The following is a 25,099-nucleotide window of genomic DNA, read 5'->3' on the forward strand; positions in this document are numbered from 1 at the left end:
TCTTCGGTCGGAACTTTTGTGCCTAGCTTTCTTGGTCCAAGGGTTTAGGCTGAGAGTTGCAAGAGTCAGTGACTGGGCAGCCTATTTTATATATCTAATGCTGTTGTGGTTGCTACGAAGGCGCTGTAGGAGTGAAGCCATCTTTTTACGGATGATGTCATGAAAGTCATCAGTACTGGCGTCCTCTAGCATTCTACTGGCATTACAGTCCCTCAGCATCCCCAACAGCATTTTGAATGCGTTATTGTGAGTGCAATCCATTGTCATTCTAGTTATCAAACCGTATTTCATTGTCAAGTGTATGCACGTATGGTTTGCTAAGTAGGTAGCTACGAGTAGAGCGACATTCTCAACAGAATATGGAAGTACTAAAGACATAATCTCGAACGTGTGCAGCAGTAATTATTACGGGGTATTTAGTGTGAACGGTACATACGCGAATGAGAATTAAGTGGTACGAGAATATTTCATACTTACTAGTTGACCCAGCTTAGATTCGCACTGGGAGCCTACTTATTATTTAGACAAATAGGTAGGAATGTGTGGATTTAGACATGATATTATTATTGATTGTGAATCTTAGAATAAGAACCGAGTTGTGAATATCTAAGTAATTGTGATGGGCTAAAATGTCTTGAATATACAATAGTAGAAATCGAAGAACTGTGTTTGACTAGCTACAGCTCCAAAATGTCCCCGAGTGAATCATGAAGGAATAGGCTCTGCTAATACGTGGGAACACTTTGACTCTCCATTACCACCAAAAAATCCCACCCATCCAAAAAATCACATACGTATGGTTAAGAATCTACATTTATTAAGCTATTTCACTGATCGCGATTGATTTGCTTTTAGTTGAGGAATTCCGTCTTCTGTCCCCGAAACTATTTATCTAATCTTCACCAAACTTACATGGAATTAACCCAATATGACAGTACACACTGTAAAGAAAAAATAACTGTAAAAATCCATTCTTTGACGGAGTTATGGAGTAAAATCGATAAAAGTTTTTCGATCTCGACGAAACCCTAATGTTTTTCGGGATAAAGACTACCCTATATTTAAACACTCAATATTAGCTATAAGTATGCCAAGTGACTCTGACTTTATTATTCAACTTAATTTTAAATACAGGACAAGTGCCTATTCAATGGACCTATTCGGAAATTACTTTAATATATAAAAAAGGAGACCCACTTGACATTTCAAACTATAGACCGATTAGTCTCCTTTCAAATCTCTACAAACTTTTTACATCCATTCTTTCTAGTAGAATCGGTCCCCAAATCGACAACTTCCAACCTAAAGAGCAAGCTGGTTTTCGCTCGGGATTCAGCACTATAGATCATATACACGTGATGGAACAACTTATTGAAAAACATAAAGAATTTAATAAACCTCTATATATCGCCTTCGTAGACTATACGAAGGCATTCGATAGTATTTCACATGAGTCCATCTGGGAAGCCCTAAAAACATGTAATATTAACAAGAAGTATATTGATATATTGAAAAATACATACAAAAGTAGTAAAAGTAGATTAAAACTTGAATTCTGCGGAGAGGAAATAAGCATCTGCCGAGGTGTTAGACAAGGGGACCCAATTTCCCCAAAACTATTTATAGCAGTTTTGGAGAATGTCATCAAAAAAATTGATTGGAATCATGAGGGAATCAAAATTTCTGGACAATATTTGAGTCACTTAAGGTTTGCAGATGATATAGCACTTTTTGCCGAATATGGCAATAAACTCGAAAAAATGATAAATTTGCTAGATACGGAGAGCAGAAAAGTTGGGCTTGAAATGAACATAAGCAAAACTAAAGTAATGACCAACAGTACACCAAACGCAATCCTTTTAAACAACACCCAATTGGAATATGTAGACTCATACTTATATCTCGGAAAACAAGTTTCATTCAGCCCTAGGAGCGGAGAAGAAGAAGTGGAGAGACGAATAAATATAAGCTGGAATAAATACTGGACACAAAAGGAGATAATGAAAGGGAAATATCCACTAAACCTAAAAAGAACAGTTATAGACACATGTATACTCCCCTGCCTCACCTATGCCAGTCAAACGTGGGTTTTCACTAAGAATATTAAAAATAAAGTCGTAACATGCCAAAGGGCAATGGAAAGAAGTATTCTAAATTTACGGAAAATACAGAAGGTAAAAAGTGAAGAAATAAGAAGAAAGACAAAATTAACGGACGCTCTAACACACGCTCTAAAGCTAAAATGGAAGTGGGCAGGACATGTCTCGAGAATAACGGATGACCGATGGACTTTACAAACAACTATATGGCCAGGGCCAAAAGGCAAGAGGAAAGTAGGTAGACCAAAATCGAGATGGTCTAACGATATAGTACAGATAGCAGGGAAGAATTGGCTTAAAACAGCAAAAAACAGAGAGAAATGGCGCGAACTGGAGGAGGCCTATACCCAATGAGGGGCCCTTATCAAAACAGAATTATAAATACTATTATATATAAGTAAATATGTAAAAAATAAATTTGTAAATAACTACTAATTTACTAACACATAAATAAACATAACTTACACACATAAATACACACGCATACTTTTATACAATACGCTTATACGCTTACACAACACACACACACACACACACACACACACACACACACACACACACACACACACACACACACACACACACAACGATTAACATACTAACAAATAAAATAGAATAGACATTAGATTAAATTAGTTACTATAAACATAAACTATGTAAATACTTGTAATTGATAAGGAAAATAAAGGCTTAATAATAATAATAATAATGCCAAGTGACGTTCAAATCCGTTCAGTTGTTTCATCGTGAAGTGTGCACAGACAGACAGACAAAAAAAAAAACAAAAAAAATAAGTATTTCCTCCAATAAAAATTTTCAAAATATTTTTAATGCACTAAAATCGACCAGTAAGTTTTATTATAAGTTTAGATTAGCCTAGCCATTAGGCTATTATAGTCGCCTACTATTGACCCGAGTGCTCGTAAGAAATTTTGACGAGTTGTTTGAGCTAAAAGTCGGTAAAGTAGGTCACGGTTAAAATCTTTGAATGCATCGTAACTTTAAATTTCTTTAATATACTTTGCGGAAGTCCATGATATATATACAAAGAATAAAAAGCTTAATGTCCTATAATCCACTGAATAAGGCAAATCAGGGTATATATAACATGCAGCATGCACAATTGATTAAAATAATTTTCTCTTAAATATTTGATCCTTTGAATGTCTACAGCTACCAATATACTATCTAGATTACGTTAAAGTTTAAAGTTCAGCATATCTAATTTGCCCTCATCTCGTCGGTCTACTTGTTTTAAAGCTCTGCTCAAGTGCAGTGCACTTAAACTAGTTTCATAATGAGTATAATACAGTATTTTAATATCTTTCAACCAGTCCGTCTTCTTCTTTTAACATCAAAACCACTATGCAACAATCACCACCCATTATATGTGTGTTTGTATGTTGGTTTGTCCTTCAAACACTTCGCAAAGGAGCAACAGATCAAGGTGATTTTTTGGTGATTATATACATATATAGTCAAAGACCCGGAGAGTGACATAGGCTACTTTTTCCGGAAAATTAAAGGATTCCTACGGGATTTTTAAAAACCAAAATCCACGCCGACTAAGTCGCGGGAATCAGACAGCAGGAATAGGTATATTTGAACGAGCGAAGCGAGGTCTCAGAGTCTATTTGGGTCAATTTGTATTTATGTCTGTCCGTCCGTCCGTCTACCAGAACCTTAAAATTTGTGAATTAATTATAAACTCAAACTCACGAATAAAATATATATAAGCAAAAAGCATATAAGAAACTTAATATGATGCGGGCGTTAACTAAAAATTAAATTAATACCCATTTTTGTTGTCCCTTTTATTCTGTATCGCTTTGCTTCTATTCGTATCCTGTTAACCATTCATGGTACAAGCAATGCACTGTAACAAATTATAATTGGTAAATAATTTAAAAATAAATCGTACAAAGTTTCGAACCATTACTAGTGAAAAAAAAATGTTCTATCCTACTGCAAATAATGTTACGTCTTTGGAATATCTAAATTCATAGGACACGATCCACTAATTAATCTGTTCATAAATTGCAAGATGTTACCCACTCACAAATCTCACATAAATAACTCGTCTCCATAGTAGAAATAGTTGAGCGGCGCCAATTCGGAGATGTATGAATTTTTTGATCGCCAACCAACCCACTCATGGGAAGATGCTGAGTGCTGACTCACGATAGTTGTGACTTGTGTGGGACGGCACACTGCAATAATACGCAAAGCTGATGTCATTCCCTTTGGAGAAAGTCTATAATACTTCAGATATAAACAAAGGATCAGTTTACCGTATAACATGGAAATGAGACCAATATATAAACAGATATGAAATAATAAAAGCCATAAGCAAACCTTTACTGCTTCTAATAAAAACAAGTTGAAGGCGAGGATAAAACTATTCTCATATGTAGGCGTTAAGTGCATTGACTAGCCACGGGCGCCAGTGCCACACGCGTGAAAGCTTGAAAGTTGAAATATCGTGCCAAAACGTAGGATGAAATTCAGAATAATGATATCATTCATCGCTTCATTATATTATTTGGCTTATTTTTTCCTTAAAAAGCATTCGTCTAGATGCTATTTACTTTATCATAATCTAGCCCACTTCTTGAGCACGGGTCTTATCTCGAAAGTAGAAGGGTTTATATAGGCTCTAGAGTTAGACTACCACGCCGGCGAAATGTGAATTAGCAGACAGAGGTAGGATATTGCTTATAGAAGTTCCGAAACAAGATACAAAATACTCAAATCCAAACTAAAATGATGTTTGTTTTTCAGGTTTTATTTATTTTTATACCAATAAAATGAAATAAAATCATTATTATAATACCACTAAAAATAGTACCTTCCAGGGGTACCTATACGCAGTGAACTTAGGACCGTGGTACGCGTAGTGACGCTTCACTACGTGTACCACGGTCATGACATATGGAGCAGAAACAGAGCAACGCGGACGCCGGACACTGACAGTTGACCTCGTTCACAAATTGAAAGTCGTTCAAAGCGCTATGGGACAAGCTATATTGAGAATCTATCTCAGAGGTAAAACCCGTATCGAGGTAATTCTTAAAAGAACAAGAACGTGGGCAGATCATATTATACGCCGCAGAAACGACGGCTGATGGGGCAGATGTGTTCTGGAGAGGAAACCGCGTACCGGTAGGCATAGTGTAGGACGACCTCCAGCCTGCTGGACCTAGTATGAGCTGACGAAAAAGGCGGGAAGCGAGTGGAGGACTGTTGTGTAGAATAGAATAGAATAGAATAGATTTTTATTCAAATAAACTTTTACAAGTGCTTTTGAATCGTCAAATAATTTACCACTGGTTCGGAATGCCGTTCCTACCGAGAAGAACCAGCAAGAAACTCGGCGGTTGCTCTTTTCAATTGTGCAATTTACAATAATATTCTATACTATACAAGCAATTGCAGACCCGCGCATTGCTGGAGCGAGTCAAATCCATGCTTTTTTATCATTTACATAATCTTCGATTGTGTAATATGCTTTTGCCAGGAGCATACTTTTAATGGATTTTTTAAACTTTGGTAAAGGCAAGTCTAATATTGACTGTGGAATTTTATTATAAAATATTACACTCATTCCCACAAAATATGACTTTCCCACTTTTCTGAGGCGGAGCGTAGGAGTTGCGAGCTTATTACGATTTCTAGTTGGCCTGTCATGGAAATCACCGATTTTTTTGTAGCTGAGGATGTTTTGTCGTACAAAAATTATATTATTGTAAATGTATTGAGAAGCTACTGTAAGAATACCTATTTCCTTAAATTTCTCTCGTAGGGAATCGCGCGGTTTTAAATTATAAATTGCGCGTATTGCCCTTTTTTGTAAAACGAAAATTTTTCCAATATCTGCCGCTTTACCCCATAGCAAGATTCCGTAAGACATAATACTGTGAAAATAGGCAAAATATACAATTTTTGCAGTTTCCACGTCAGTTATCTGTCGAATCTTTCTAACAGCGTAAGCAGCAGAGCTGAGTTTGCCAGCAAGTGTTGATATATGGGCGTTCCATTGAAGCTTTGCATCTAAAGTTATCCCCAGGAACACGGTGGTCTCTTCTACTTTCAACATATCATTATTTATCATTAATTTTATGTTATTTGTCGTCTTGGTATTGGGCAGTGCGAATTCGACACACTTGGTTTTCTTTGCATTTAAAAGCAAATTGTTAACAGTAAACCAGTGAGTGACCTGCGATATGGCTCTATTTACATCGTCATAATTATTCTCATTTCTATCTAATTTAAAAATCAAAGACGTATCATCAGCAAATAGTACAATATCGCAAGTATTTTGGACAAAATGTGGTAGATCGTTTATATATACCAAGAACATGAAGGGACCTAGGATAGAGCCTTGAGAAACACCCATTAATGAGGCTGATCCGGATGACTTCACATCATTTACACATACTGTTTGTATACGATCACTGAGATAAGACGCAATAAGACTAAGCGCAGTGTCTTTGACTCCATAATAGCTCAATTTAGCTAAGAGAGTCTCGTGCTCAACGCAGTCGAATGCTTTAGACAAATCACAGAAAATTCCAACGGCATTCTGTCAGTTCTCCCACGCATCGAATATATGCTTTAAAAGCATTGCGCCCGCATCGATTGTTGATCGTCCTTTAGTAAAACCATACTGCTCCGAGTGAAGTAATTTATTCAAGTTAAAGTGCAAGAGCAGTTGGTTGAGCATAATTTTTTCAAATATCTTGCTAAAAGTCGGCAAAATCGAAATTGGCCTGTAATTATTTGGGTCACTTTTACTGCCCGATTTGAAAAGAGGAATCAATTTACTGTATTTCATAAGATCTGAAAAGGATCCTGACTCTACGGACTTATTAAAAATTAGAGCAAGATATGTAGCAACAATATCAATAATATTGCTGATTACTTTTACTGATATCCCCCATGTCTCCTGTTTTTTTGTACTGTAAAGATTTGAATACCTTAATAATATCATGTGGGGTAATTTGTTCAAACTTAAATAGTACACTGCACTCAGAAACATTGCCCCTAAGAAGATTATAGGCTTCTGTTGGCGACGAGTTAAGGGAACTAGTAGTGGTAACTGGGATGTTTCGGAAAAAGTCCTCAAATGTCTTTGCAATTTCTATGTCAGAGTCAGTAATGTGATTGTTAATTTTAAGTTCCAATTTATTATTATTTTCCATTTTATGTTTCCCAGTTTCATCTGTGATGATTTCCCAAGCTGCTTTTATTTTATTATCTGAATTAATAATTTTTCGTTTTATGTGAATTGACTTAGCTTGTATGCAAACATTTCTAAATAATTTTGAATAATTTCTTACATATTGAACAAAGGCTGGAGTAAAATTATATTGCTTTTCTGCATACAAGTCAAACAGCTTATTCCTACTTTTATAAATGCCAACAGTAGCCCACTCACTTTTAAGATTTTTAAACAATCTTTTTTCTATGATTTTAAAAATAGAATTAAATTGGGAATTTATTAAGTTAAAAAAAGCATTATACAGTGTTTGATGGTTCGCTCTCTTAAAAACCTATACTTATCCAACAGTAGATGCATACAAAAATGGAATGGAAACCACGATGATCCATACTATATTAATATTGTAAATTCGAAAGTGTGTCTGTCTGTCCGCCTGCTACGTTTTCACGACCCAACCGCTGAACCGATTTTAATGAAAGGTACAGACATGACATAGGTACGGCACATCCCGAGGAAAGACATGGGCTACTTTTTATGCCGGAGAATCAAAGAGTTCCTAAGGGATTTAAAAAAACGGAAGTCCACGCGGGCGAAGCCGTGGGCATCCTCTAGTTAATTATAAATTATATTATGGAGTATGAATAAAATCTCCTGAGATATCTCCGAATATAAAATAACAAACTAGCGGCAAGTAACGATCTCTGTGTACTACGCACAATGGCCGCGGGCGAATCCTTTCAATTAAAAGCTTTTCTTCTTGATTTTACAATATGGTTACGACTTCAGTTTATAATTAACTAGGTAATACGCTGACTTTGTACGCGCAAGTTTCGCTTTTTAAAAAATCCCGTGGTAACTTTTTCATTTTCCGGGATGCAAACTGTCTCTGTACCAAATACTAAGATCATGGCGGTAATTTCTTCGTTGTGGATTTAGGTTTTTTAAAAATCCCCTGGAAACCCCGTCATTTCTCGAGACAAAAAGTATCGTTGACTGGACTCCGTGCCCGTCAAGATTGGTTAAACGGATGGCTTGTGAAAGGCTAGCAGACTGATAGACAGACAGATGGACACTCGCATTCATAATATTAGTACGGAAGTATGGATATACAAAAATTCCAGTAAGTTAACATTTCATAATATGAATTAACGAAACAGAAATTATATGAATGAGAGAACTGTGTAAAATTGTGGAAACTATTATGAAGGAGGCCGAGGGTGGCCGAGGGTTGTGAATGGTCTCGGGCGGTAGATACCTACAGCTAAAAATAAACTTAAGGCAGTTATAATGGGTAGACGCCTTTAAGACTGTATTTTTATACAACTATTACTAAGCACAATTAAGTAATTATACAAGTATTTACAATGACACTAGTAGGTAGTATGATACTCCTTGGGTATATTCTTTTAGCTGATGCTCGACTTTCATAAATGGCTAATCAGGGAAGTTGATGGAAGTTGAAAATACTTGTTTTACTTGTTTAACACCATCGTCACGTTATCTAGGCCAACTATTCGACACTATCTAGTACATAGTATTCTCGATCATGGTATTTCTACTACCGGATCTTAGACCATATAGGTCTAACTGCGATTTAAGTTATTAGTAGGAGGCGTTATGTTGTCGTGCGTGTGTGTTCGACACGCCATGCAGGAAAAGCAAGCAATGCGCACCATCGCTAGTCGCTACCATACAGAAACACCAAACATATACTGATAACTTCTGAGGGAAGGCCGGGCGGTGCATACTGAATACTGTAGGTTTCTAAAAACTTAAATCTAATAGACTTTAAACTTTTATAGGTACTATAAAACATCATCGACTGGCATTAAATTGGCTCAACAGGAATTACGCTATCGGTTCTCGTTTTGTAGTAAATCCTATGTTTAGAATGAAATATAGCCCATTTACACGGTTTTTTATTGCGATATCACTTATCGGAGCTTCTTTACTGCTGAAGAATTCTTCGATTACAAAAAGTGGATCAATTTAAGCAATCGAAGCAAGTACTTTTTCCACCATTAAAGTGTTACCACTTTTAACCTTATTAATCGGTTTTATTTAGCCTGCCTTTTTTGTGCCTTAGTTGTCTTGTTGGTGTGTGGAAGTCCCTACATGAGATCTATCTCCAGAAGTGGATGGTTATCGGTTAATAATGATGATGATGTTTGTGTCTGTTGTGGGTCAAATCTAGTAATTAAAATTTTACGACTTTCCTTTTGACCAATTGAACTGAAAGGTACACACCTTTAGTTTTGATAACAATACAATATTGTGTTTATCATTGTTAATCTAAGATGGCCGTCTGGGTATAAGATAGTATGTACCTAACTACATTTTTGTACAATAATATTATTTCATATAAAGTTTCGATAATTAGAATAACATCCACTGGTAGCTAGAAAGTGTTTTATCAGAATAATCACTAACGTTTCAGCTTCAGTCAATCCCTGCCATTAACATTATAATAGAGTTGAAACTGAATATTCTTTATTCACATATAATAATAGTTTAGCGAAGTGAAAGGCGCCGTAACGCCCACATATTATACATTAGATTGTGGAGACCAGCCTTGAATTGAAAGATTGGCTGAATATTAACCTAATAGTAGCCATATATTATGTTTACTCAGGATATCTTTTAAATATACTAATTTTATAATTTAAGGTACCTACATAAACAATAATATTATGCATTACTACGTACCTACTGATTCTAAACAACCTACTGATTCTCCAACGTGAAAGTTTCTGTCATTATTTACTGTTTCACTAGGAACCATAAGATGTTAAAACAAATTTTGTATGGTGCAACATGCAGCGTGACCCTTCCTTCACTGCTATACATGCAGCAAAAGCAAACCACCAAGCAAACGATACGCACCACCACGCGTGCCGTCCTCCACGCTTTTAGCTTTGTATTTGATTTAAAGTCTACCTATCGGTAAAAAAACTTTTTTTATAAAAAGAATAGCGAGCAAACGAGCAGACGGTTCACCTAACGTTAAGTGATCACCGCCACCCATGAACACTTGCAGCCCTAGAGGAACCGCCGATCCGCCGATGCGTTGCCGGAAGGTGGAATGAGGTCAAACAGCTCTTCAGAGCACTCCCCATTATAAAGGCAATAGAACATGCAAAGAGAGCTTACATCTCTGCGGTACTCCAGGCTTCCCAACCCAACGAGCCGGTTATTTTGGGATCGTGCTCAAGTCGAACAGCCTGCCTTTGGATCCGATCAAGTTTCAATATTTAAACCTATTTGCTATGCATTTAGTCTTGCAATGAAAAGCTCCCGATGCATAGGTGATGGTATGTCCTGATTTCTAGAGAAATGGTAGGCCACCTAATCTTAAGTAACTCACTTTAATATTCGATAGCCTCATAAACTGTAAGCGCAAACATTTGTTCAAATTCCTTCAGATTACCCATGAAAATAGTAACGTGCTTTTAGTAAAATTGATGTTTGTAATTTATAGCCATAGCTCATAGGTTGCGTTCTGTTCAGCACTATCCTCTTGAAAAATTAAGTTAATCAGTTTATTCTGATATTTTTGTGGCAGGTACGATCAGACGATGTCCAGTGCATACTACTAGTGGGATGTAAAAGATATACAGAGTTATTCTTGTGCTAAAATAGAACATTAATAATAATATGACATAGGTAGTTTTAAATCAATTATTATATAAAAATATAAACAAATAAAAGTATTGATTTATTCAATTAAACTTTTACAAGTAATTTTCAATCGTCAAATGCATATCTACCACTGTTTCGGAATGCCTTTCCTACCGAGAAGAAATATTAAAACCTCGACAGTTGCGCTTTTCGAAGATTTGATACACAATTTTATGCCACGTATGAAAGTAATTGCAGTACCGGCCGCGCATTGCTGGAGCGAGCTGCAGATCAAATCCGCGCTCTTTTATTTCTAATTTACATAATCTTCGATTGTGTAATATGTTTTTTTTAAGGAGCATACTTTTAAAGTAAAATAAAGTAAAATATTCTTTATTGTACACCAAATTTACATAGATTTTAAATTAAATATAAACAGAAATTTTCAATAGATGTTTTAAACTTTTGTAAGGGCAAGTCCAAAATACATTGCGGAATTTTGTTATAAAAGGTTATACTCATTCCCACAAACGACTTTTGGAGTTTCAAGAGGCCGAGCGTAGGAGTCGCAAGCTTATTACAGTTTCTAGTTTGCCTATTATGTAGATCACCAATTTTTTTGTAACTAAGTAAATTATTATTTAAATATTCCTGAAATATTTCTACGTAGGCAATAATATTTCTTTAGTATTATCTGTTAAATTCTGTAGAGCAATTATTTAGATAGTAAATTAGGCTACAATGGGTCTAGCGTGTCCTTGTTGGACTAAAGTCCCATGAAAATTAAGATAGTCAATAAAAAACTAACTGATCCTATAAGGGTTCCTTTTTCCTTTTGAGGTATGGAACCCTAAAATTATTTTTACAATTATTTTTACCTGACTGCGGCAAAGCCAAAAGGAAGGGTTATGATCTTAGCAGTCTATGTATGTATGTATGTGTTTGTATCCAGATTCTGTGTATTCCACCATAGCGCCTAAACTAATGGACCGATTTTGATGAAGCAGGTGTCAATTGATTCGCTGTAAAGATCCGGGTGACATAGGATATATTTTATACGAAATAAATTGACCTAACGGATGTTACACCAAAAAAAGTGGGGGTTTCCAAAATTTTTTTTGCTATTGTATCGAGTGGGGTGTAAAATGAAAGAGGAGAGAATTCTGAGTTCATGAATATAATGTACTACAACATTAAAATATACCAAGGAACAGAAAAACACTTTTAGCATGATATTTCAGCGTTTATTAAGACGATCGTAGTCGGGTTTCAGTTTTCAAATTTATCTAGTTATTCTTATCGTACCGTACACCCTTGGCAGAGACTCGTACGCTAATGTAGTCAGCGGCCGGCGCTCTTCCACTTTTGGCGGTTAACTTTACTGAAATTATCTTCTAAGTTGTTATTTTTCAATATCTTTATAGCTACATGCCACATGGCCTTGTTCTTAATTTAATCTCGGAAAACTTCTAGTGCAATAATAGTACTCGTATATTACCGTTAAAGTAGCTACGATGGAATAAGCTGCTTGATGCGCCCATAAAATTCTTTATAAACTGATAATGGAAAATTCGCTCGGACTGGTTTAGAGTCGACCTTCTATCGAACGAAAACATGCATATAGTAATAATTCTAGGGAGATCGCCCACGGTGACTGTTTGCAGCGATTCAGTAGCGTATTTCGTTAACTTTTGGTTGTCAGTCGCATTTGTAACACGCGACATTAACGATTCAGAAGTGATACAATCGCATAGTATTCATTCAGCATCGCTTCTACAACGATGCAAATGCCCGACTGTATTGATTTAAAAGCCTTTCTTTATTGTACCTATGGGTGCATCCAATATTTACATTGCCCACGCTTTGGCTGCTTCCGTAGAAGCAGCAACAAAGAAAACGCGACTAATGTGGTCTCGATCCAGACCATTTTGCAACTGTAAAATCAACAGATATTCTGAGGTAGTCAATATCATAGTACTAACGACTATCAATAGCGATGCAAAATCTCTGCTACGATGGGTGAAGGTGTACGACCAGCGGCAGTATCGCGGTATTATTGCTACCTTTTTCGACTGTATCGCTACTGGATATCTGCAAAAAGACGCCGTGGGCGACCTCACTAACGTACGGGGCTACATGGGACGAGGCGAGACGCAATCGAACTGCAAGTTTAATTTTAATCGGTTTAGTTTATTCGCGTGATGAGTACACAAATAAACCAACGAACTCTTTTAATTTTATAAGACTACGAGTTGATCCGCCCAATAGATTATGTCCATCTGGAATAATGTCGTGTCAAATGGTGAACGATTTTTTGAAATCGGATGAATAGTTTCGGAGATCACCTCCTACATCCAAACTTACAAACTTTACCTCTTTAAGTATAATATTAGGATAGGTAAAATTTAATACGAATTTATAAGTAAAACTAGATTATCTACTTACCTTAGTTATACAATACAGATCAGTTTCAAAATGTGTCGCGTCGCTTCGTCTCTCCCCCAATGCAGTTTGAGCCTAACAACTCTTCTTTCTGATGTTTTGGTCCTAAATTATGAGATGAGTTATAAATAATTTTATTTTTTAAGTCTAGATCAACTTAGACATTATTCTCTTTGTACTCGTATTGTTTTCTCATGCCCCCGAGTAATTATCTAGCAAAGATTTTTCAAATAAGGTCATGAATCCCTAGAGGGAGGAGTGCCGTGTAGGTTACGGTTAGGTTAATAAAATAAAATGGATTTTATACCAGATTACAAATAAATTGAGCAATCAGTTGCGAATCACACTAATATTATAAAAGCGAAAGTTTGTATGTGTGTGTGTGTGTGTGTGTGTGTATGTTTGTTACTCCTTCACGCAAAAACTCGAAATTCGGAATGGAGTTAGATAGTATCCTGGATTAGCACATAGGCTACTTTTTATCCCGGAAAATCAAAGAGTTCCCACGGGATTTCGAAAACCTAAATCCACGCGGGCGAAGCCGCGGCATCGGCTAGTATAAAGATATGGGTAGGTCACGCGTCCCATTTCATATTTTATTTATTTTAAGTTATATTTTTGTTGGTACCAAATAAACAGTTTTTCTTTCTTTCTTTCTTCTTTCTTTATTCTACTTACATTTTTTTTAAATTTTATATGTATATTTAATCTTAATCTTAAACTAGAATTACTACTGTGATTACACCACGAATTTTATAGGAGGTACCGTATTTCTATACTTATGTCACAGACATAACTCCTAATACTTATTAATTTTTATTATATGTATAGAGGGCATACTAATAAAAACATTTTCAAAAGTTCTTCAATTTGAAAAAAAGTGATAATGTGATTGTTTTGTATCTTCGTGGAATTTTATCGTCATACTAATTTGATATTCTTATCATTCTAATAAACCTATATAACATTTCACATATTATATCATCGGATAATTGGAAGTTGCAGAATAATCAGTTACCAATTTCGATGGAAACAATGAGGCTACCCATGCGTCCATTATAGAGTTCGTTGACGTATTATTATTTATTTGTAGACTCACTCAAATAACGTGTACGTAAGTAGAGTTTGCAGGGTTTCCCGGAGAGCGGTATGTTCCTTGGTTGCCAACCTCGGTACATTCACTTGCGTCATCATACTTTATTATAAAGGCCAATTTAAAAATAGGTTACCAGTCGTTTTCCTACTTCTTAAACTTCTTACTTATTTCTTAAACACTTTTTCTCGAAATGTGTGACGTACTTAACTAAGTATATAACAATAAAAATTACTGACGACATATTTTTATTTTTAGAATGACCGGAATAAAGGTAAATTAGCTATGTCAGTGAATTTAGACGTAGTAGGTATAGAGTTCCGTGATTTCTTTTTACGTAAAGCTGCCATTATGTTTATAAAATGACACTTTCATAAAAGGCTTTCTGTAAAAAATGCCTGAAAATTGTCTTTTACAACGTCTATTGAAACATTTCCTAATGAGCGAACTGAGTTATTCTTATTTCTATTAAAACGCGTTTGTGTACTTTTCATTCAAGATGGCAAATCAAGCTTACTCCACTTTTTATAGGCAAATAATTAAACGTTTTATTATACCCAGTTGGGCCATATTCATTCCCAACAAAAAAATATTAAAAAAAAAAGACTTTTATTCAATTAGACTTTTACAAGTACCTTCTTCTGAATCGTCAAGAGCATCTACCACTGGTTCGGAATGCCTTTCTTACCGAGAAGAGCCAGCAAGAAACTCAAAAAAAATTTCATTACATAATAATTAATTAAAACAAATAATAGGAACCGTTATCAGGTAACAAGTAGATAAGAATGCTGCAATTTCTGCGTGACCTAAAACCAGTAAGAGGGAGATGGCATTAAAATTAACGATTGAAGTGTATGAGCAGCCCTAAAATAGTTACCGTGAACGTCATCACGACACGCATAGGTGGAAGTACCTGAAAGGCCTAAATAAAATATTCACTCGACGGGTATTATAACGGACATTAATCACCTTGCGCCGACTATTTCTAACGAAAACTTTATTTCGTCGCCCGCCGGTCCTCCAGTACGATTTCCATTTGCTGAATAATTCAAATTAATTACGAATATTTCGTAATCATCTATCAGCCGCTAGATTACGCAACTTATGATTAATTCAACCCGTGGAGATTGCCGTTTGACAGCTGATTGAACTGGACCAAAAGACTGTTTAAAACTGTTTACTGTTTGTCTCTTCCCCATTCAACGATAGTTATAAAGGAATAGTCGTCAAGTTATCATAAATCAATAGACCTCCACTACTGGATATAGGTCCCTTCCACACGCCAGAATCTTCGCCACTGTCTTGCCTCGAACCAGCGACTCCCTACGAGACTCCTTTGATGCCGTCTGTCCACCTTGATGGGGTAGCTAGTATGTTAGTGATTTTTGATAAACTAATGCTGCAAAAACTTCCATATGGTTACTAGGTAGGTATTCCACACTACCAGCCATACTTCCATACTAATATTATAAATGCGAAAGTGTGTTTGTCTGTATGTATATCTGTCTGTCTGTCTGTCTGCCTGTCTGCCTGTCTGTCTATCTGCTAGCTTTTCCCGGCCCAACAGGTTAACCGGTTTTGATGAAATTTGGTAGCGTACATCCCGGGGATGGACATAGGCTACTTTTTATCCCGGAAAATCAAAGAGATCCCACGGGATTCTGAAAGGTCCATCCGTTTAACCGATTCATATGAGATTTGGTAAAGAGTTAGCTTGCGTCCCGGTAATTGACATAGGCAACTTTTTAACTCGGAAAAGCAAAGAGTTCCCACGGGATTTTTATAAAAACCTAAACCACGCAGATAAAGTCATGGGCATCGTCTAGTTTACTATAGAAAAAGTCTTAACATTTTTAACTTAACCTACTTTTCTTTATTGCAGGTCATAGCAGCAGGGAAAGCGGTATTAGTGACAGGATGCGACAATGTGTTAGGAAACGCGCTAGCCAGGAAGCTGGACGACTTGGGATATCATGTGTTCGCGGGCTTCCAGAACAAGGCTGGAAATATTGATGCCGATATGCTCAAGGAAGATTGCTCTGGTAGACTACATACTCTTCAGCTGGACATCACTTCAGAAACACAGGTGCCTATAAAGTAGCCTATCCATTAAGCGCGCTAGCAATACTAACCTAATAGTCGCGAAGCTTTTATTCCAATTCCTGACAACACAAATGTAAATTAAAAATTTATAACACCCCTGACAAATGAAGGTTACAGTAACTAGAAAAGAGCTGATAACTTTCAAACGGCTGAACTGATTTTCTTGGATTATAGCTAAGAACACTCTCAATCAAGCCACCTTTCAAACAAAAAAAAAAACTAAATAATTCATAACTAAGGTCAACCACATTAATTTTTGGAAGCTTTCGTATCTTTCGCTTTTGGATCTATATGGATTATTATTGTATTTTGTATGGATATATCACGTGTATCGCCCGAAACTTACATCAAATTGTGGTTCCAAGGGATAATTCATAACTAGTTTCACGGTCCTACGCAAACTGAAATATTTTACGTTATTAAAGTAGCAAAGCCTCGACCAGAGAATGTAGGGACTGTAGATATCTTTCTTTTTCTTATTCTTGTTATCTTTAATAATCTTCTTTGCCTAATCAGTAATCAAACCGCTGTTGCGCTGAACAGCTTTCACTTGAGGGATCGATCGGCACATTTAAATAACATATGATTGATCCCGGAAAATTGAAGAGTACGCACGCCATTTAAAAAAGAAATCTAAATGGTCGGTACAAATCACCTTCAAGTGTACAAAATGCTAGTGACCTCATTCGACGTTTGAATGTAACTGTTATTCTCTTGTTCACCAGATTCTCTCGGCGTCTCTGTATATCGTGGACCACCTACCAGAGGGCGCCCAAGGCTTGTGGGCCATCGTCAACTGCGAGTCCTGGTGCGCGCTGGGTGAACTAGAATGGGTGCCGTTCTCTGTGATTCGGCGAGCTATGGAGGTGAACTTGCTTGGTATGTACGCGCTACCCTGTATCGCTGTAAGATGGCTGTCTCCGCATTTGTGTCTGTTACAACTTCAGTGCAATAGATGGCGCTGGATGTTTTAGATTTCAGCCTGTGAAATAAGCGTATCTAATGTTGCAAGCGTTATAATGTGACAGCCAAGCCATAATTCACACGAGCGTTATAAAAGCGTTGCGTTAAACCCCGGCGTTGGCAGGTATTAACGATGCACGCGTTAAAAAAACGTTTCCGTGTGAACATACTTGGGAATGCATTTGTTCTATTTGAACGCTTTTTTAACGGACCTTAAAATAAGCTCTCCTATGAATGAGGCCTTATGCTATCGTACACAATCTCTAAACTAAATAAAATTAAATGAAGTCTACTGCTTGGTTTTATTTCTGTCTTTAGTTTAAATATTGAATCTCCTTTGTTATTGGTTATAGCTTGACCCGTGTTAACTACTCGTTTTTTAAGGCCGTTGTTTTCATCATAATCCCGTGTTCTTGGTGCAGAATTTCTTCTTTCATAAAAAGGGTCGGAGCTTAGGTAGTTATTACAGGGCTTTATTAAATAAAACTATGTAAAATATTTGTAGGTTAATTAAGTAGGTTGACGATGATGACCCCCCTGGAAAGGTGAGCGCTGTGGTTTTGTATAAATGGGAGGTCCCGGGTTCGATTCTCGGCTGGTATAATTTAGGAATTTATAATTTCGAAATTGTCTGTGGTCTGGTCTGGCAGAGGCTGCTGCCTATTTTCCGTTCCGTTTCGTCAAGCGATTTAGCGTTCCAGTACGATTACCGAGCCATGTAAAAACCGATAAGAGGTAGGTATGGTTTTAATGAAACTGCCATACAAGGGGGACCGAGTTAGCCAGCTTCCATCTTATAGGTACAACATCATCACTTGCCACTAGGTGAGATCGCTTTCTAGTGCTTACTTGTAGGTTAAAAAATGTGCCCACATAACATCATCACCAAGTAAATTGCAATAAGATTTGTTTAATTGTGTATAGGCTTATAATATGGCGATAGTAAAATGAATTTAGTGTATTAAAAAGAGCCTTATTTAAATGAAACTTCGCGAATGTTTTAAGAAAAATGCAAGTAGGTATATAAGAAAAGTATAAGTAGGTACCTGCTTAATAAAAATATTTTTCAAAGGTATTCGCGAGCTCTTGTTCGTGAAAAGAAGCGGAAACTTTCTTATACAAATGCGAACAATGCCAGTTGAAGGAGGACATTCCGACTTTAGAACGAGCTAATTGGACGCGTCTGTTTCCAGGACCGGCTCGCCTGGTTCAAGTGATGCTGCCGCTAGTGCGCCGCTCGCGGGGCCGCGTCGTGTTGGCCTCGTCCATCCTGACGCACGTGGCGGCGCCCGTGCGCGGCGTGCACGCCGCCTCGCTCGCCGCGCTCGACGCCCTCGCCGCCTGTCTGCGTCGTGAACTGAAGCCGCGTGGCGTCGACGTCGTAAGTCTCGCATCCACACTCTTCACAAGGCGACACGACGATATCGTGATCTATACTAATATCATATCATAGACTTCATCTGCGTGAATGTAGTTTTTTTAAACCCGGAGGAACTCATTGATTTTCTGGAATAAAAATCCTATGTCTGTCTTTGGGATGCAAGCCAAGAAGAAAGATGATGCTCACAACTTCGTCGAATTAGGTTTTCAAACTCTTTGATTTTCGAAGTCAACATCATGAATGCGAAAATGTGTCTGAATATCTGCTTGCTTTTCACATCCCATCCGTTAAACGACATTAGGTATAGAGCTTGCATTCCGGGAACACGGTTAAGTACTTTTGTTCCGGAAAATCAAAGGTTCCCACGGGATTTTCAAAAACCTAAATCCACGTTTACGATTTCGTTGACATCTTCTATTTTGTACAGAGCTATATAGCTGGTAGATATCTCAAACACAGATATAGGCTATTTTTTGTCCGAGACAAGCGAAGATCAAGGGATTTAAAAATCTGAATCCACGTGGACGAAGATTCTCACATCTAGTGGAAAAATAAAACCGATTTTTCAAGCTATATAGAGAACAAAATCTAACTTGGCTGCTACTTTGAACACAATGGAACAATATCCACCTGACCTCAAATCGGTAACATCAGTGACAATAAACGGGAACGAGGGGAAAAAAGTTTCTTAGATGCATGAAGCTTAAACTAGGCCTAGCTTAGTACCTCATTACACAGATCCCACATCCGCATTAGGGCAAACCAATAACGCAGATGTATCCTTGTTTACAATAATAGACTAGCTAATGTCCACGATTTCATCTGTGTGGATTTAGGTTTTTAAAACTCCCGTGAAAACTTTTTAACTTTGCGGCCATTTTTTGAAGCACACTCGAAGGTGCCTAAGTCCAGAGCCAATATGTATTATCCACATACGATATCTGTGTCGTTAGGCGTATGTGTCCCTTACACAAGCGTACGTCTTTTTAATAATTAATTTGTCTTCAATTTTTTTAATACAAGTGCAATTGTATGAAGATTTCCTATCTGGAGTTTTATAATATATTTGGGTAGATACTACCTACCTACATCATATATATGTATAGAAAATTAATGAGGGATGTTAGAAGTAAATCTGGCGGTTTTTACAAAAATATGTTTAAGTCCTGTCGTCCACATCTCACTTTATTGACTAAATTAGCGGACAAATTCGATTGGGAAACTTGAATAAACTTTCTCAATTGGAAACTTCGCCCAACTTATCCACTTACAAGTTTTGTAAGGTTTCTTTTCTATTAATCTTTATTTAGGTCTCGACTTTGATATTTGAAAATTATAGAAATACAAATAGACGGCACCCAAAAATACATAAATAAATACTTTTTACATTTTTCTTTTATCTATATCTATATTAAACAACGTAGGTGATACGCAGTTTTCGAAACACTATTTAAGATCAAATTAGTGAAAATCTCAAACACGTGTGTGTGTGTGTATTACCAAAACGGTTTGCGGTGCAAAATAGTACCGCAGTATATTAAATATTCCGAATTTGGATCGCTCTTCACACTAGCGTTTCTCCAGCGTAGACGTTCATCGAACCTATGCTCAATGCAGACGCTACGACAACACGACGCGACGCCCGACGCTGCGCTGGTGTTAACGCATAGGTACAACGTGTACATCACAAGCTTAATAATAATTACCTTCGCATTAATGTTCTTTTTACTAGCAAATCCAGTAATTTTCCTTGTCGGTGTCCATTTTGTTAATGACACCGTGACACGTGTTAACTTAACCATCAGTAACTTGGTTGCACTGCATTAGCATCGCGTAGTCGCCGCGTCATACGTTCGACGAACACATAGGGCCCTACCACAATAATTGCAGTGTGACGTTGCATCGTAAGAAGCACCTCAATAGGTGCGACGTCGTTCTTACGTTCGTTGACGTAAATACGTTGACGTTGATTGCTTCGTCGATTCCCATATTTTCCACGACGCATAACGTACGGCGACGTAAAATTTTACAATGCGACGCCGCACCGTATTGTATTATGAAAGGGCCCATACACTGATGGAACGCGAGTGTGAAGGGGTTCTAATAATAACCATCCGGATCCGAGGGAAGGATGTGGTGCCCGTAACAGAGGTTTTCCCTAGTACGGGTGTCAAAGCACTCCATCGGGTATCAACATATTTTATTGTGTTTACCTTTTCTGTGATGTTCTAGATTTTAGGAGTTCTTAAGGAATAGATAAATATACTATACATATTAAATTTATTATGAATATATGTTATAAATATATGTTATATATAATGTTATTAATTTTGGGTCAGGTGGTGGTAGCTGCCGGCGAATACACGACGGGTAGTGCGTGGCTCTCCGAGGAGAAGCTTCTGGAGCAAGCGCGCGACATGTGGAAACGGCTTAGCGACGAACAAAAAGGCGCCTACGGAGAAGACTATTTCGAGCAAGCTCTCCGCAGTATCGAGAAATATACTAAGAGTGCTGTAAGTGAAATTTTTTACCATTCAAATCTGAATCACATACATAATTTATACAAGGAATTAGATACTATATAAAGAAAATTGTTCTACGAAGCATACAATTCCAGTGATTCAGTTCACGATCTAAAGTCCATCGAAGGTATTCAATGATCGTTCCGAGTCTCGGAAGGAAACCTAAATAAAAAGCGTCGAAGCACCCATATTAGATATAAATGTTGGATTTTTTTTAATTATTTGAATTGTCAGAAATGTTAGAAGATTAGATGTTGCGATAATTGTGCTCTAACTAAATATATTTTTTTTAGATCAAAACTCTCGGATAACCTCTACGCGTTGTGATTTGAATTCCTCGCGTAGGTTTTGGGAGGACATTACAGGACGATAATTAAAATAATAAATAAAATTATTTAAATAATAAATGCTTTTCTGAGTGACGCTTTTAATTCATTAATTATATGACATCATATGAGTCAGATATTGATTTTATTCAACTACAATTAATAATTAAATTAATGTAATTTTGTATCCTTTCTAACAATTTAAATTAATTTTTCTTAACCTAACACTACCTAGTAAATATTTACTTCAGTACTGTTTTAGATGCTATACGTCATTTCAAAATTTTACGAAGTTTATTACTTATTAAACTTTACCTGCACTTTGTCATCATCATCACGATAGCTAATAATAATTTAAATCTACACGAACAAAGTTGCGAGCATCAGCTATAATTGATTAATTCAATCACTTATGGAGGTAGGTATCAGGTATGCCTAACGACTCGAAGAACATTCCATCGGTAGATAATAGCTATGTTCATGTTCATACATGGCATTTCTACCTAATTAATCCATCAAATATTATATTATCAGCGTATTTGGATTCCGCTTCATTTCAATAGCTAATTTCATCTGGGTACATATTTTATGTAATGAATAGGAGATTTATTAGCTGATGAGCAAATCGAAAAGGAAAGGTAAATTCCATTTATTAAAACCTTTCATACCGTGTGATTTGGGTACAGCATGATAGTGAAAATGCAAACAAAAGGGAAAATTAATGACGGCTATATTTTATCTCTTGCTATAAGATTTCTCATACAATGAAAGGATGACTAAGTTTTAATCTAGACTAAGACTATTCTTACTAAGTATATGTAGGTATTACTAGATGATGCTCTCGGTTTCGTTTGCGTGGATTTAGGTTTTTAATACCCTGTGGGAACTCTTTGATTTTCCGGGATAAAAGAAGGCTATGTCCTTTCCCGAAATGTAAGCTAATTATGTACCTTTCATCAAAATTATTTAAGATGTTGGTCCGTGAAAAGCTAGCAGACAGACAAACAGACACACTTTCAAAATAACATTACTATGGATGTACCTTAGGACCTGTTATAGCATAGTTTTAGCACAGTGTTATAGCATAGGTAAGTACTTTTGCAAGTTGCAATGTTCCACGGACCAGCAAAGAAGCTGACAGATTACTAATTGCCTTCACCTCAGATTAATGGTTTTTATAAAGCCCTCCACCGAGCCAATTTTAATTACAGTCCGCTAATTAATCATATTTTTTTCTAACATTTTTTAATCAACTTAAAAGCTGGAAGCTGTGCTAGAAAATAATAAAATATGAATTCTATCTAAGTTGCTCTCGTAGTTTTGACGCTGCTGAGTGAAAATAACTTGATCTGAGGCCACGTGGCACTCAAGTTGTTAGTGAGTTAAAGCCAACTTAAAATAGTATAGATATAAGTAATAATCTATCAACGGAGAGACTGACTGACATTTATTATGCCAGTCAGTCAGCATAAAGCTCAACTCAAACTGCTGGATTTAGAAACTTTCATGTATCTAGGTTCTCTTTATAATGAAGACAGACACCCAATAAGAAAAAAATCTCAAAAATTCTGACATAATTGACATAATTTTTAAAAAATCATTTTTCCAGCTTTACTTCTAACTGCCGTTACAAATGATGTTGCCTCAAGGCTTAAACTATCGTGACGTGAGTTATGTCTTTTACAAATATAAATATGGCTGAAACACATGCGTTAGTCGAGCACACTCCGACTAACGTGTGAGTTCAGCCGTTAGACATTTATATTTATAATAATGTTGCTTCAGGCTTAACAGGCATATCTGTGAGTACGATACATATAGCCGTAATTGGAGCTTTTAGGATTTCTACATCAAAACAACCTTCCAAAGCTTCCAGCCTAAAAATGAACAATAGTGATAAAAGGAGCATAATTCATTTTTCATTACCAGGACGCTGACCTGACGGCGGTGACTCGCGCGCTGAGTGACGGCGTGACCCGGACCTTCCCGCTCTCCCGCTACACACCGGTCTCCCCTCGCGAAAAGCTCAAGTCATTGTTAGCAGAACATATGCCACGCTCGCTCTACGAAGGACTCTACTCCGATTAAATCGAAGAAGATAAGGAACAAGATCGTCTTTCTTCTTCAAACTGTTTACCAGGGACCGAATCACCGGTATTTTTTTGGATAGCGTTACAAAAGTACCGTTAATATGCCAACGTTAAAAGTAACCCATACATCTAGTAACGTTATCCAGATACCATTAATACTACAAAAAGTAAGAATACCTTTACCGGTATTTATAATTTATACACACGCACATTTACCGTTGTAACAATAAAAATATAACGTTAAAATATCATACTAATTATACCTACTACTACTGTTAACCTACAAAATGTCATGGTTATAAAAAACGCTTTTATAAAATAAATACCAAGCTTTTAAGCTTCGATCACACTGAGCTGAGGTAAATTATTTGCGGGATGCGTAAAGTGATTTAATCGCCACGATTGCCTAACGAACTTGTCTAAATTGTTTAAATTGACGTGGGTAGCAGCATACATACATTAGTGAATCGCGCTAAATTGCGTCTCGCATGCCACCCCTCATTATAACCACTTCTTTAATCTATTCTTCGGATATTATGGTTTATGTATGTATTTTGTTCGTATAATCAATGTGGATAGGTATAGATGTTGGCGGTAAAATTATAGCAAAGAAAATTATAAAAGCTTTCAATATAATTTTATACGAAGCTGACGTGTTTTTAGCTCAGCATCTTCATAGAAGCGAAACACGATGCATGATACTTAATTGCTGTAATAAATTCAACTAAAATGCTGTTTAGAACGAGTTTAGGTTCTCGTGTGCAAAATGAGGCCAGCTCGCAGTTGCTGAAGCCTGCATGAATTATGTAAGCTTTTAAGGTCGAGTAACTTTTCTGATCATTTATGCAAGTTCCTCTCACTTGAACACGTTCCCAGCATCTCTTTCAAGTGGGAGATTATATGTGGATAGCCACATTTACACTAATTGGCTCTCTTAAATGTGATATCTCTCTAAACTCTTCAATATGTATTCTGAAAATAAGTTATTATAGTATACTGAATATTTACTGTAAACATTAAGCCATCTTAATGTTTACAGTAAATATTCAGTTTAGCAAGCGTGGCAACAATTTCATTTTGTTACAAATTCTCTCCTGAAAAAACCGACCAAGTACGTGGTGGACTCGCACACCCAATACTTAATTACTTTCTGGCTTAAATCTACTCCCAACTACAAATGTAAATTTTATGATTGCAAAAAATATATATATTTGGTAGATATAACAACAAATGAACGATTT

The 25,099-nt window shown here is 36.6% G+C and overlaps 1 protein-coding gene across 5 annotated transcripts in view; it reads left to right on the top strand.

Moving 5' to 3' along the window:
* LOC123870024 (D-beta-hydroxybutyrate dehydrogenase, mitochondrial) overlaps positions 1–24,838 on the top strand; it is a 39,793-nt gene extending 14,955 nt beyond the window's left edge. For all 5 annotated transcript variants that reach the window (XM_045913182.1, XM_045913179.1, XM_045913180.1 and 2 more), the window contains 5 exons: positions 16,356–16,559; positions 17,302–17,455; positions 18,733–18,920; positions 21,260–21,433; positions 23,698–24,838. In XM_045913182.1, the coding sequence (XP_045769138.1) occupies positions 16,356–16,559; positions 17,302–17,455; positions 18,733–18,920; positions 21,260–21,433; positions 23,698–23,856 (879 nt within the window). In that variant the 3' untranslated portion in view covers positions 23,857–24,838. The remainder of the gene's footprint in view (positions 1–16,355; positions 16,560–17,301; positions 17,456–18,732; positions 18,921–21,259; positions 21,434–23,697) is intronic.
* Positions 24,839–25,099: the final 261 nt, after the last annotated feature.

The sequence above is a fragment of the Maniola jurtina genome, chromosome 12, assembly GCF_905333055.1.
Source record: "Maniola jurtina chromosome 12, ilManJurt1.1, whole genome shotgun sequence".
Classification (NCBI taxonomy): Eukaryota; Metazoa; Arthropoda; class Insecta; order Lepidoptera; family Nymphalidae; genus Maniola; species Maniola jurtina.